Genomic DNA, 15,021 nt, shown 5'->3' on the forward strand with positions numbered 1-15,021 from the left:
GGATACAAGGTGATCAGGTTGTCCCTCGAAGGGCTCACAGTCTTAATCCCCATTTTACAGATGAGGTAACCGAGGCACAGAGAAGTTAAGTGACTTGCCCAAAGTCACACAGCTGACAAGCAGCAGAGCTGGAATTTGAACCCATGACCTCTGACTCCCAAGCCCTTGCTCTTTCCACTGAGCCACGCTGCTTTTGGGAATAAGTGGATCACAAACCACCAAAGGAATATTGGGATTCAGTGGTATGTACATTCCCTCAATACTGAAGAGAGGTCAAAAGGAAATGTCATACTGTATGTGTTTTTCCCCCACTTTGCATCCCTAATATAGTTCATGTGTCTCAGGTGAATTTCATAATGAAACTACATGTCTTTTTCGAATCCAATGTATAACAACTGTCCTGCTTCCTTATTAGGGAAAAGTTCTTCCCGAGGAATACAAGTCTATTTACCCTTTAGTCACACAGGAGCTCAGAAGCAGTCATAAATATTCTCCTGGCTTTTCTGGGAAAAAAGGAGAATCAAAATCCTTCCTTGTTCCATTAAAGTGTGGTCGGTGATTTAGAGAGACCTATACCTCAGACTGTAACAGATTCAATTTCCTGCTTTGTCTCAGGTGTTTGGGATTTGTTTTGTGTGTTCTCTGACAACTGGTTGCAGTACATCATAAAGATGAGGGTGCTTAGCCAGGAGGCTGAGAACAGATGGGAGAGGCGGCCGCAGTGGTGAGGGAAGATGGATGGATGTTCTCCTCTTGTACCCTTCAACTTTTGTTGAAGATGGAAGGTAAGCTTTGTGGAAATGATTACTTCCAACTTCTGATTTTTTTGTGTTGTGTTTTCTCCTCTCTCTGGTCTCGTCTGGCCGGGCTATGAACTGAGCAGAGGAGGTCCTGTTGGGACCTGATAAATCAAGTTGTTAAATCAACCTAGATTAATCTCTGCTAACTCAAGACCTGTGTCCTGGGTTGAGCTCCTGGGAGATTGTAATTGACCTGTTTGTCCTCTCGAATGAGATTTGCTTAAAAGATAAATTGTTAGGGAAGGTAGTTTAGCTGACTAAGTCTGGAAGAGTCTGTGTAGGATGTTTTAGATAATGGAGCTTATGTCTCCTTCAACAGCCTTCCCTGATTCCCTCTCCCTTCTGTGTTGTCTGCACATCTGGATCTGAACCCTTTCCATATGTTTTGTTTTGTGTCTCTCTCCCCCTTCTAGACTGTGAGCCCGTTGTTGGGTAGGGACCATCTCTATATGTTGCCAACTTGTACTTCCCAAGCACTTAGTACAGTACTCTGCACACAGTAAGTGCTCAATAACTATGATTGAATGAATAAATGAATGAATGGTATCCCCCCCAGCTTCAGCCCCACACCATTTTATATAGTATTTAAGAACTTAATATGTGTCAAAATTGTTGTAAGCACTAGGATAGGTACAAGTTGTTTAGGTAAGACACAGTCCCTGTCTCTACTGGGACTCACAGTCTAAGTAGGAGGGAGAATAAGTACTGAATTCCTATTTTACAGATGAGAGAACTGAGGCGCAGAGAAGTTAGTGACTTGTCCAAGGTCACGCAGCAAGGAATTGGCAGAGTGGGATCAGAATGCAGGTCCTTTGATTCCCGGGTCTATGTTCTTTCCACTGGGCCAGGCAACTTCTCCTAATTATTTATATAATATTTGTCTCTCCTCTCTAGACTCTATAACTGTCGTGGACAAGGAATCTGTCTACCAATTCTGTTGTATTGTACTTTCCCAAGTGTTTAGTACAATGCTGTGCACACAGTAAGTGCTCAATAAGTACCGCTGGTTGATTAAAAGCTGCAGTGATCCTTTTAGCCTGATGACTTTACTCCAGATGGAATCTTTCTCTGTGTTCTTGGTCCATCTGCTGACATCTCCAGGATTCAGTTATCAGCTCTCTTGCTATCACCCCAACTCTACCAGTACCTTGATTCTCTCTGCCACCGCAACCCGCCCCTGTCCCCCCACCCCAATCCCTCAAAACCCCATTTGCATTGAAATACGTAGGTCTCAATTGGATCTAGGGACCCCGAAGACAGAGAAGCAACATGGCTCAGTGGTAAGAGCAGATAGAGCAGTCAAGAGCAGAGCTGTGTGACTTTGGACAAGTCACTTCACTTCTCTGTGCCTCAGTTACCTCATTTGTAAAATGGGGATTAAGACTGTGAGCCCCACTTGGGGCAACCTGATTACTGCTTAGTAAAGTGCTAAGTGTTTAGGACAGTGTTCTGCCCACAGCAAGTGCTCAATAAATAGGATTGAATGAATTACCTTGTACCTACCCCAGCACTGAGAACAGTGGTAGGCACAGAGTAAGCACTTAAATACCATTATCATTATTATTTATTAATATTTATTATTATTTATTATTATTATTATTTCCCCGAAGCCTGTAAACCTCTCCAAGCCTTAGACCTGATTGGTACTGGGTTGAAAGGGACTCATAGAGTCAGAGTCCTCTGTGAGTTTGTAATAATTAAAATTGTGGTACTTGTACTGAGCGCTGAGGTAGATACAAGATAATCAGCTCAGACATGTTAGGCTCACAGTCGAGGTTGAACAGACATTGAATCCTCATTCTACAGGTGAGAAAACTGAGGCAGAGAGAGAAGCTAAATACCTTGCCTTAGGTCATCTAGCAGACAAGTGGCGTAGCTGCGATTAAAACCCAGATGCCCTGACTTCCAGGACGATGTTCTTTCAATTGGGCCACGCTGCATCGCTTGTGAGATCAGCCTCCGACATGCTCCGGCTGTTCCTCAAAAATCTCCAGTGGCTACCAATCAATCTGCGCATCAGGCAGAAACTCCTCACCCTGGGCTTCAAGGCTGTCCATCACCTCGCCTCCTCCTACCTCACCTCCCTTCTCTCCTTCTAGAGCCCAGCCCGCACCCTCCACTCCTCTGCTGCTAATCTCCTCACTGTGCCTCCTTCTCGCCTGTCCCGCCGTCGACCCCCGGCCCACGTCATCCCCCGGGCCTGGAATGCCCTCCCTCTGCCCCTCCACCAAGCTAGCTCTCTTCCTCCCTTCAAGGCCCTACTGAGAGCTCACCTGCTCCAGGAGGCCTTCCCAGACTGAGCCCCCTCCTTCCTCTCCCCCCTTCCCCCTCTCCATCCCCACCGTCTTACCTCCTTCCCTTCCCCACAGCACCTGTATATATGTATATATGTTTGTACATATTTATTTTACTTGTACATATCTTATTTGTTTTATTTTGTTAATATGTTCGGTTTTGTTCTCTGTCTCCCCCTTCTAGACTGTGAGCCCACTGTTGTGTATAGATTGTCTCTATATGCTGCCAACTTGTACTTCCCAAGCGCTTAGTACAGTGCTCTGCACACAGTAAGTGTTCAATAAACACGATTGATTGATTGATTAGCCCTTAGAAAGGTTTGTGAGTCCTTATCAAAGCTCCTCCCAACCCTCTCCTTCTCATAAGCATGCTGAGGATTCTCCAAGATTCCCCATGTGCTTATGTACGATACAATCTCTTTTCCAGTTAAGTTGGGGGCTCTCACAAGGACTCTGGAGGGCTGGAATGAGGGGAAAATACAATTTCAAGTGATATTTCTTAAGCACTTACTATGTTTTAGACACTGTACTACGTTCTAGGGTAGATCCAAGATAATCAGATCAAACATAGGTCTAGTCCCACATGGACTTCGCAGTCTAAGTAGGGGAAAATAGCCAGGAGGCTACTCTTATGGGGAAGAAGGCAGAAGACAGCAGAATAGAAAGTCATCAGTGAGGTCAACAACTATAGAGATGAGAGCTTTGGAGAATCAATGGTATTCATTGAATGCTTGGTGTATGCAGAGCACTGTAATAATAATAATAGTAATTGTGGAATTTCTTGTTACTTTGTGCCAAGCACTGTATTAAGCTCTGGGGTAGATACAAGATATTCCAGTCCCACATGGGGCTCAGAGTCCAAGTAGGGGAAAGAACAGGTATTGAATCTTTATTTTGCAGTTAAGGAAACTGAGACACAGAGAAGTTAAGTGCCTTGCCCCAGATCATATAGCAGGTAAGTGGTGGAGCCAGAATTAGAACCCAGGTCCTCAGACTCCCAGGCCTGTTCTTTTTTCTCTAAGCACTTGGTACATTAAAATACAACATCTATAGCTTTTAGTCTATAGTAATAATAATACCCGGCATTGTACTAAGCACTTGGGTGGATACAAGCAAATCAGATTGGACACAGTCCCTGGACCACATAGGGCTCACAGTCATCATCGTCAATCGTATTTATTGAGCGCTTACTGTGTGCAGAGTACTGTACTAAGCACTTGGGAAGTACTAGTTGGTAACATATAGAGACAGTCCCTACCCAGCAGTGGGCTCACAGTCTAAAAGGGGGAGACAGAGAACAAAACCAAACATACTAACAAAATAAAATAAATAGAATAGATATGTACAAGTAAAATCTCCGTTTTATAGTGGAGGTAACTGAGGTTCAGAGAACTGAAGTGATTGGCCCAAAGCCACACAGCAGACAAATGGCAGAGCTGGGATTAGAACCCATGACCTTCTGATTCCCAGGCCCTTGCTCTATCCACTAAGCCATGCTGCTTTCCATCTTCCTAGATTCATTCATTCATTCAGTCGTATTTATTGATGATGATGATGATGGCATTTATCAATCAATCAATCAATCGTATTTATTGAGCGCTTACTATGTGCAGAGCACTGTACTAAGCGCTTGGGAAGTACAAATTGGCATCACATAGAGACAGTCCCTACCCAACAGTGGGCTCACAGTCTAAAAGGGGGAGACAGAGAACAGAACCAAACATACCAACAAAATAAAATAAGTAGGATAGAAATGTCCAAGTAAAATAAATAAATAAATAAATAAATAGAGTAATAAATATGTACAACCATATATACATATATACAGGTGCTGTGGGGAAGGGAAGGAGGTAAGACGGGGGGATGGAGAGGGGGACGAGGGGGAGAGGAAAGAAGGGGCTCAGTCTGGGAAGGCCTCCTGGAGGAGGTGAGCTCTCAGCAGGGCCTTGAAGGGAGGAAGAGAGCTACCGCGGCGGATGGGCAGAGGGAGGGCATTCCAGGCCCGGGGGATGACGTGGGCCGGGGGTCGATGGCGGGACAGGCGAGAGCGAGGTACAGTGAGGAGATTAGTGGTGGAGGAGCGGAGGGTGCGGGCTGGGCAGTAGAAGGAGAGAAGGGAGGTGAGGTAGGAGGGGGTAAGCACTTTATTAAGTACTATTATTAAGTATTAAGCACTTTATTAAGTGCTTACTATGTGCAAAGCACTGTTCTAAGTGCTGGGGAGGTTACAAGGTGATCAGGTTGTCCCACAGGGGCTCACAGTCTTAATTCTCATTTTACAGATGAGGTAACTGAGGCCCAGAGAAGTGAAGTCACACAGCTGACAAGTGGGGGAGCCGGGATTTGAACCCATGACCTCTGAATCCAAAGCCCAGGCTCTTTCTACTGAGCCACGCTGCTTCTCATGTGCGCTTACTGTGTGCAGGGCACTGTATTAAGTACTTGGGAAGTGTAAGTCGGTAACATAGAGAGACAGTCCCTACCCAACAACGGGCTCACAGTCTAGAAGGAGGAGACTTGGAGGAAGAATTCCTACCCCTCTCTGTAGCCAAATGAGGACTTTTGTCTGGGAGCTCCCTATAGAGAGTGCCCAGGTACTTGGGCCCAGCCATTTTGGATGGTGATTATTATTGTTTTTATAATTGTCATTGACATTATTACTATACCAAATAACAATGACATTTAAGTGCTTGCTATTGGCTAAGGAGTGTGCTAAATGGTGGGGTAGATATAAAATAATCAGATTGGACACAGATCCAATCCCTCGAGGGGTGCTCACAGTCTAAGGGGGTGAGAGAACAGGTATTTCATCCCCATTTTACAGATGAAGAAACTGAGGCACAGATTAACTGACTTGCCAACTTTCCACAACAGGCAAGTGGTGGTGCTGGAACTAAGCTCCTTGTGGGCAGGGAATGGGTCTGTTAACTGTTATATTGTACTCTCTCAAGTGCTTAGAACAGTGGTCTGCACACAGTAAGTGCTCAATAAATATGACTGAATAAATGAGTAAAGAGAACTCACGGTTCCTGAATCTTGGTAATGTTGTCTTTCCATTAATAATAATGGCATTTTGTTAAGCACTTACTATGTGCAAAACACTGTTCTAAGGACAGGGGAGGTTACAAGGTGATGAGATTGTCCCATGGGGGGCTCACAGTCTTCATCCCTATTTTACAGATGAGGTAACTGAGGCACAGAGAAGTGAAGTGACTTGCCCAAAGTCCCACAGCTGACAGGGGAGTCAGGATTTGAATCCATGACCTCTGACTCCAAAGCCCGGGCTCTTTCCACTGAGTCACGCTGCTTCTCATTAGCCCAAATTGCTTCTCTGCTACTGAGTACCTACTGCGCATATAAACAGAGCTAGGAGCTAAGGAGTATCAATTATCTGTATTTACTGAGCACTTACCATGTGCAGAGCACTATACTAAACACTTTGGAGAGTACTATTAATAATAATGATGGTATTTGTTAAGCATTTACTATGTACTAAGCGCTGTTCTAAGCACTGGGGTAGATACAGAGTAATCAGGTTGTCCCACGAGGGGCTTACACTTTTAATCCCTATTTAACAGATGAAGCAACTGAGGCACAGAGAAGTTAAGTGACTTGCCCAAGGTCACACAGCAAACAACTGGCGGAGCCGGAATTAGAACCCACGTCCTCTGACACCCAAGCCTGGGCTCTTTCCATTAAGCTACGCTGCTTCATACTAAGCCACGCTGCTTCACATAATAATGATGGCATTTGTTAAGCATTTACTATATGCCAAGCCCTGTTCTAAGCTCTGGGGTATATGCAAGGTAATTAGGTGGTCCCACATGGGGTTCACAGGCTTCATCCCCATTTTACAGATGAGGCAACTGAGGCACAGAGAAGTGAAGTGACTTGCCCAAAGTCACACAGTTGACAAGTGACAGAGGCAGGATTAGAACCCATGACCTCTGACTCCCAAGCCCGGTCTCTTTCCACTAAGCCACGCTGCTTCTCTATACAAATTAACAGAGGTGGTAGACATGTTCCCTGCCCACAACCAGTTTACAGTCTAGAAGGAGAGACAGACATTGATTTAAGTAAATACATTAGATATACTCAATCAATCAATCAATCAATAGTATTTATTGAGCGCTTACTGTGTGCAGAGCACTGTACTAAGCGCTTGGGAAGTACAAGTCGGCAACACATAGAGACAGTCCCTACCCAACAGCGGGAGAAACGGCGTGGTTCAGTGGAAAGAGCATGGGCTTGGGATTCAGCGGTCATGGGTTCTAATCTCGGCCCCGCCACTTGTCAGCTGTGTGACTTTGGGCAAGTCACTTCACTTCTCTGTGCCTCAGTTACCTCATCTGTAAAATGGGGATGAAGACTGTGAGCCCCACGTGGGACAACCTGATCACCTTGTATCCCCCCAGCCTCCCAGAGCTTAGAACATAGTAAGTGCTTTAACAAATATCATCATCATTATTATTATATACAAAGAAGGTATTAATTGAAGACAGTCTTTGCTCATAAATTTAGAGTCTCTGGGTGTGTGGTGAAAGGGAGACAAGCAGAGAATGATATTGGAATTCAGGATCTGTTCGGAGGGGAAGGAGGAGAAATACAGTGGCTTCTATGTCAGTGATTAGCAGCTGGGAGAGAAGGATCCCTCCCTTCTCCTGGGAAGAAGAGGTAAAGCAAGGAGAAAGGGATGTCTTGGGCTGAAAAGTTGGAAGCCAGTACTGGGAGGGGGAGCCTGTGAACACTGGGCAGGGATTGTCTCTCTTTATTGCTCAATTGTACTTTCCAAGCACTTAATACAGTGCTCTGCACACAGTAAGTGCTCAATAAATATGATTGAATGAATAAGTATAATAATCATGATGCTTATTAAGCCTTTATATGTCCTAAGCACTAAAGTAAATACAAGATAATCAGGTCAGATACAGTCTCCTTCCCACATGGAATTTCCAGTCAATGAGGGAGGGAGAGCAGGCCTTTAATCCCTCTTTTATGGATGAGGAAATCGAGGCACAGGGAAGTTATGTGACTTGCCCAAGATCACACAGCAGGCAGGTAGCCAAACCTGGATTTGAACTCAGGTCCTTTGACTCGCAGGCCCAGGCTCTTTTCACTAGGTCACGTTCTCTGGACTTGTAAGGAGCCCAGCCCAAGGACTCTGCAGCCACTTTGACAGGCCAAGAAATAGGGTTATTTGGGAGTGTTGACTCGGAACTGGGCAATTTACCTTAGTGCTTCTGAATAAACTGAGGTCTTGGAGATCGACTTTTCCCACAAACAGGGAAAAGGAAAGTGGGAAACCTGATACTGGTGAGAAACCTTTTCCCGAGATTTCTTAGCCTCCAGGATAAACATCCCTAAGTCTCAAAAGCTTGCAACTCCCAAGGCCAGTCTTGATGCAAGGGAGGATCATCTTAGCCTTATGATTTGACACGGAAAGTACCTTTAGAAAATCAGTATTTCAGTTATTTTGTGAGTTCCCAAACAAAATAAGTCAAATGCAGAAGGACTTAAGAGACTAAATTGATAGTTCGCATGGGCAGGGAACTGGTCTCTAAGTTGGAATAAAAGAATATAAAATGGCAACACAGATATTGGGGTACCATCATTACTTACTGTGGTGGCACAGTGGATATCTTTCCACACTGAGGCTTCCCTGGAGAGATCGGAGACTTCAAAAAAGTTATCAAGAATAACTTCCCCAATCATGTCATGTCTAGAAAATCTGTCAAAATCATATATACTGAAATGCAGTTTTCTGTTGCTTAATTGATCGTAGGGTACAGGAAACTGAAAGGTTTCTTCAAAGAGAGGGTTTAGGGTCTTTCTGTGCACACGAGTCTGAAACTTCTTTTTTCTGTCTGGAAGAAGATATATCTTCACATAGGGATCTGATGTCCCTGTGAAGTCTTTAGCGGGGAGATCTAAGGCTTTGACAATGTTAACCACAAGGAGTTCATTTTCGTAGTCGTATTGGAGAGTAAAGTTGAGTTTCCCGCAAGTTTTGATGTCTTCTTTCCTGTTTCCTTCAGAGTCGACTGATTTTTGTTTGTAGAGCTCTGGTTTGATTCTCCCAATGCTGGTGGTCGTCTCGCCTCTCTGTAACACTGGTTCTGTTCCCATGCTGAAATCAACACTGGATACTTGCATTTGTCTCGGCAGATGCCTTCTGAAGGAATTGTGCCTGTATACAAACAAATACACACACACACACACACACACACACCCCAACAACAAAAAATAAAACAAGACTTAGAAATTAGGATTATATATGCAAGATAGAATAAGAGGATTGTATGGTTTATGTAGAATGTGCCCATACATATGCTAAATAATTCCAGTAAATCTAACGTGGCCTCATCATCATCATCAATCGTATTTATTGAGCACTTAATATGTGCAGAGCACTGTACTAAGTGCTTGGGAAGTACAAATTGGCAACATGTAGAGACAGTCCCTACCCAACATTGGGCTCACAGTCTAAAAGGGGGAGACAGAGAACAAAACCAAACATACTAACAAAATAAAATATATAGAATAGATATATACAAGTAAAATACATAAATAAATAAATAGAGTAATAAATATGTACAAACATATATACATATATACAGGTGCTGTGGGGAAGGGAAGGAGGTAAGATGGGGGGATGGAGAGGGGGATGAGGGGGAGAGGAAGGAAGGGGCTCAGTCTGGGAAGGCCTCCTGGAGGAGGTGAGCTCTCAGCAGGGCCTTGAAGGGAGGAAGAGAGCTAGCTTGGCGGATGGGCAGAGGGAGGGCATTCCAGGCCAGGGGGATGATGTGGGCCGGGGGTCAATGGCAGGACAGGCGAGAACGAGGTACGGTGAGGCCTCATGGATAAAGCAACAACCTGGGAGTCAGTGGATCTGGTTGCTAATCCTGGCTCCTCCACTCGCCTGCTGTGTGACCTTGGGCAAGTCACTGAAATCTTTGTGCCTCAGTTTTCCTCATCTGTTAAGTGGGGATTCAATTGCTTTTGACCCCCCTCCCGTTGACTGTGAGCCCCATGTGGGATAGGGACTGTGTCCAATTAAATTTGCTTGTAATCACCCCAGGGCTTAGTACAGTGCCTGGCACATAGGAAGCACTTAACAAATACCACAAAACAAAAAACACACAAGGGGTGCAAGGTAATTGAGTCCGTTGTAGGGTAGGGACCATCTCTATATGTTGCCGACTTGTACTTCCCAAGCACTTAGTACAGTGCTGTGCACAGAGTAAGTGCTCAATATATATGGTTGAATAATAAATCCATTCAATCCATCAGTAGCATTTAGTGAGCAATTACTGTGTACAGAACACTGTACCAAGTGCTGAAATATAATTCAGTGGGGTCAAGCTGGAGATCTCCTCACCAGGCCTTGTGGTTAGTACATGTGTCACATTATAATAATAATAATGGCATATATTAAGTACTTACTATGTGAAACGCACTGTTCTAGACGTTGGGGAGGTTACAAGGTGATCAGGTTGTCCCACATGGGGCTCACAGTCTTAATCCCATTTTTACAGATGAGGTAACTGAGGCATAGAGAAGTGAAGTGACTTGCCGAAAGTCACACAGCTGACAATTAGCGGAGCTGGGATTTGAACCCATGACCTCTGACTCCAAAGCCTGTGCTCTTTCCACTGAGCCACACTGCTTCTCTTAGAGTCTTAGAGTGCTGCTGGAGGAAAAAACTGAGAAAAGGGGTTTGGATGAATATCATCCACAGAATAAGCTAAGAGTCAAATTAACTCCCACTGACTTCCTTTTTTGACTCTGGGAGTGTCATGGGTAGAGAGAAATGCATTCCTCCATTCATTCAATAATATTTATTGAGCGCTTACTGTGTGCAGAGCACTTTACTAAGCGCTTGGGAAGTACAAGTCTGCAACATATAGAGACATTGGAGGAGCAGCGTGGCTCAGTGAAAAGAGCATGGGCTTTGGAGTCAGAGATCATGGGTTCAAATCCTGGCTCCGACAATTGTCAGCTGTGTGACTTTGGGCAAGTCACTTATCTTCTCTGTGCCTCAGTTACCTCATCTGTAAAATGAGGATTAAGACTGTGAGCCCCCCGTGGGACAACCTGATCACCTTGTAACCTCCCCAGCACTTAGAATAGTGCTTTGCACATAGTAAGTGCTTAATGAATGCCATTATTATTATTATTCCCTACCACTTCAGGGTAAATCTCAGGGAGAGGAGCTGCGTCCCAGTTAACTGCCATTTCCAATGGAGTCACTTTCCTGCATTTTGCTCCCAGGAGAGCTCAGTTCCATTTCCAAAGGGAGAAGCCAGTCCCTTCCCAGAATATTCCCAATGACCCTGGTGGAGAAGCAGCATTATGTCGTGGATAGAGTGGAGGCTTGGGAGACTTGCCAGGGCATGTAGCGAGACAGGATCACAAGCTACGAAATTCTGGTATTGAATCAGTTTCCTGGCACCGAAGCTTTGCTTACCTCAACACTGTTATGCTGGCTGGGACATGTGAAGAGAACCAGTGAAGCAGGATATCCAAACACCTGCTATGTGGAGAGCTACCATTTGGAAACCAACAGCAAGGAGGACAGAAGAAATCAAATAACCAATAGTACGTTTTGAGCACGTACTATGTGCAGAGCCCTGGATTAAACATTTGGAAAAGTATGATGGACTTTGTAGACACTATACCTTTGTCCTCAAGGATTTTACAATCAAGTGGATGAGTTTATAATCCTGTTTTAGTCCTGGCTCTGCCACTTGTCTGTTGTATGACCTTGAGCAAGCCACTTCACTTCTCTGTGCCTCAATTATCTTATCTTTAAAATGGGGATTGTGACTGTGAGCCCCATGTGGGACGTGGACTGTGTCCAACCTGATTACTTTGTATCTATCTCAGTGCTTAGCACAGTGGCAGGGACATAGTGCTTAACAAAACCATAATTATTATTATTAGTGTTTATTCACTCAATCCTATTTAGTGCTTACTGTGTGCAAAGCACTCTATTAATCAGATGAGAGAGTACAATATAACAGATACACTCCCTACGTACAGTGAGCTTACAGTCTAGAAGGGGAGACAGATATAAATATAAATAAGTAAAGAAATGGCAGATATGTACATGGGTGCTGTCAGGCTGTGGTGGGGGGATGAATAAAGGGAGCAAGTCAGGGTGATATAGAAGGGAAGGGAGAAGAGGAGAAGAAGGTTTAATTAGGGAATTCTCTTGAATCAATCAATCATATTTATTGAGCGCTTACTATGTGCAGAGCACTGTACTTAGCGCTTAAGCGCTTGAAGGAGATGTGCCTTCAATAAGGCTTTGAAGGGGCGAGAGCAATTGTCTGTTGGATATGAGGAGGGAGGGTATTCCAGGCCAGAGGCAGGATGTGGGCGAGAGGTTGGTAGTGAGATAGACAAGATTGAGGTACAGTGAGAAGGTGAACAACAGAGATTGAAGTGTGAGAGTAAGGTTGTAGTAGGGAAGTAGTGAGGTGAGGTAGAAGGGGGCAAGGTGATTGACTAATGGTAAGGAATTTTTGTTTGATGTGGAGTTTTTTAATGAGGGGGGAAACATGGTCTGAACATTTTTGTAGGAATGGACCCAGGGTGAAGTATGGACTGGAGTGAGGAGAGACAGGAGGCAGGGAGGTCAGCAAGGAGGCTGATATAATAATCAAAGATAAGTGCTTGGATTAATGTAGCAGTTTGCAAGGGGAGGAAGGGGCAGATTCTAGTGATGTGAAGGTGGAGTCTACAGGAACCCATGTAGGTTGAATGAGAGAGGAGTAAAGGATAATGCCAAGGTTACAGGCTTGTGAGACAGGAAGGATGGTGATGCTGTGTACAGTGATAGGAAAGTCAGCGGGAGGACAGGGTTTGGGTGGGAAGTTATGTATGGAGTTCTGTTTTAGACATGTTTAGATGGGAGAACATCCAAGTAGAGAGGTCTTGAAGGCAGAAGGAAATGTGAGACTGCAGAGAGGGAGATCTGAGATCAGGGCTGGAGATGGAGATGATGGTGGTGGTAGTGTAGATATAGTGATGGGGATGGTGTGTCAGGATGGTGGTCTGGCTTGGACAGACCTGCAAAACACTGTGCCCTTACTCTCTAACCTAGAATATACAAGGTTTGGAGATTGGATGTAGTCCTTATCACCATCTTAAAGATGAGAAATAAGAGGCTGGGAGAAATCAAGGATATTTCCCAAGGTCACACTGTATGCTCATGGTGTAATGGATAGAGCATGAGCTTGGGAGTCAGAGGGTCCTGGGTACCAATGCTGGCTCTGCCACTTGTCTGCTGTGTGACCTTGGGTAACTCACTTAACTTCTCTGTTCCTCAGTTACCTCATCTTTAAAATAATAATAATAATGATGGTATTTGGTAAGTGCTTACTAGGTGCAAAGCACTGTTCTAAGCACTGGGGAGGTTACACGGTGATCAGGTTGTCCCACGGGGGGCTTACAGTTTAAATCCCCATTTTTCAGACGAGGTAACTGAGGCAGAGAGAGGTGAAGTGACTTGCCCAAAGTCACCCAGCTGACAGTTGGTGGAGCCAGGATTTGAACCCATGACCCCTGACTCCAAAGCCCGTGCTCTTTCCACTGAGTCACGCTGCTTCTCCATGGGGACTAACGGGGACTCAGTGGGGACTAAGGCTATGAGTCCTGTGTGGGACAGGGACTATGTCCAACCTGATTTGCTTGTAACCACTCCAGCACTTAGTAAGTGCCTGGCACAGAGTAAGCACTAAACAAATACCATTATTATTATTATTATTATTATTATTACGATAGAGTTAGAATTGGATCTAGAATCTAGGTCTCTTGGTTCCCAGTCCTCGCTTATTCCCTTTGGACTGCACTATCTCCCCTCTCAGTGCGATCGTATTATTTTGGTGTTGGACTGGCATGAGGATCCTTTCTTTGATTTTTTTTAATGGTATTTGTTAAGCACTTACTATGTGACAAACACTATTCTAAGCACTGGAGTAGATACAAGTAAATCAGGTGAGATAAAGGGCTGTCCCACATGGGGTTCACAGTCCAGTAGGAGGGAGAACAGGTATTCCCATTTTACAGTTGTGGAAATTGAGGTACATAGAATTTAAATGACTTGCCCAAGGTCTCACAGCAGGCAAAGTGGTGGAACTGGGATTAGAACCTAGGTCCTCTGGCACTTAGGCCTAGGGTTTATCCACTAGGCTATGCTGCTTCGCAATTTTTGATGATTGCTGTCCCTTCTACTACTACTACTAATAATAATAATAATGACATTTATTAAGTGCTTACTATGTGTAAAGCACTGTCCTAAGCGCTGGGGAGGTTACAAGGTGATCAGGTTGTCCCATGCGTGGCTCACATTCTTAATCCCCATTTTACAAATGAGGTCACTGAGGCACAGAGAAGTTAAGTGACTTGCCCAAAGTCACACAGCTGACAATTGGCAGTGCCGGGATTTGAACCCATGACCTCTGACTACAAAGCCCTTGCTCTTTCCACTGAGCCATGCTGCTTCTTCTTCTGGGTCTGAGAAATTAGTCTGGGCTATAACAAACATGCTTCTTCTCCACAGTCATCTCCCTATCACCTGTGGCCGTGACCTGTAAAAAATCAATTTTCTTCTACCTTCCTCTTGCAAATTTCTATTTCTCTTCTCGCAAATGAGAAGGCAAGGGAGAATTTCTAAGCAGTGCCACTTCATGGGAAACTGTTCCTAACAAAGCCACAAACAAAATGATATATTCCAAAAGTGCCTACATGAACCAAAATATATTTGATTCACTTTCTAGACTGTGAGCCCGTTGTTGGGTAGGGACTCTATGTGTTGCTGATTTGTACTTCCCAAGCGCTTAGTACAGTGTTCTGCACACAGTAAGTGCTCAATAAATACAATTGAATGAACGAAATTCACTTCAACCACCAATAAAAGTGCA

General features: G+C 44.5%; 1 protein-coding gene across 1 annotated transcript in view; it reads right to left on the reverse strand.

The window, feature by feature from the left end:
- The window catches only part of SYT10 (synaptotagmin 10), a 116,038-nt gene that overhangs the window by 41,610 nt on the left and 59,407 nt on the right, over positions 1-15,021 (reverse strand). The window contains 1 exon segment of the mRNA XM_038740257.1: positions 8,714-9,281. Within this exon segment, the coding sequence (XP_038596185.1) occupies positions 8,714-9,281 (568 nt within the window).

Source organism: Tachyglossus aculeatus, chromosome 2 (genome assembly GCF_015852505.1).
Source record: "Tachyglossus aculeatus isolate mTacAcu1 chromosome 2, mTacAcu1.pri, whole genome shotgun sequence".
NCBI classification, from domain to species: Eukaryota; Metazoa; Chordata; class Mammalia; order Monotremata; family Tachyglossidae; genus Tachyglossus; species Tachyglossus aculeatus.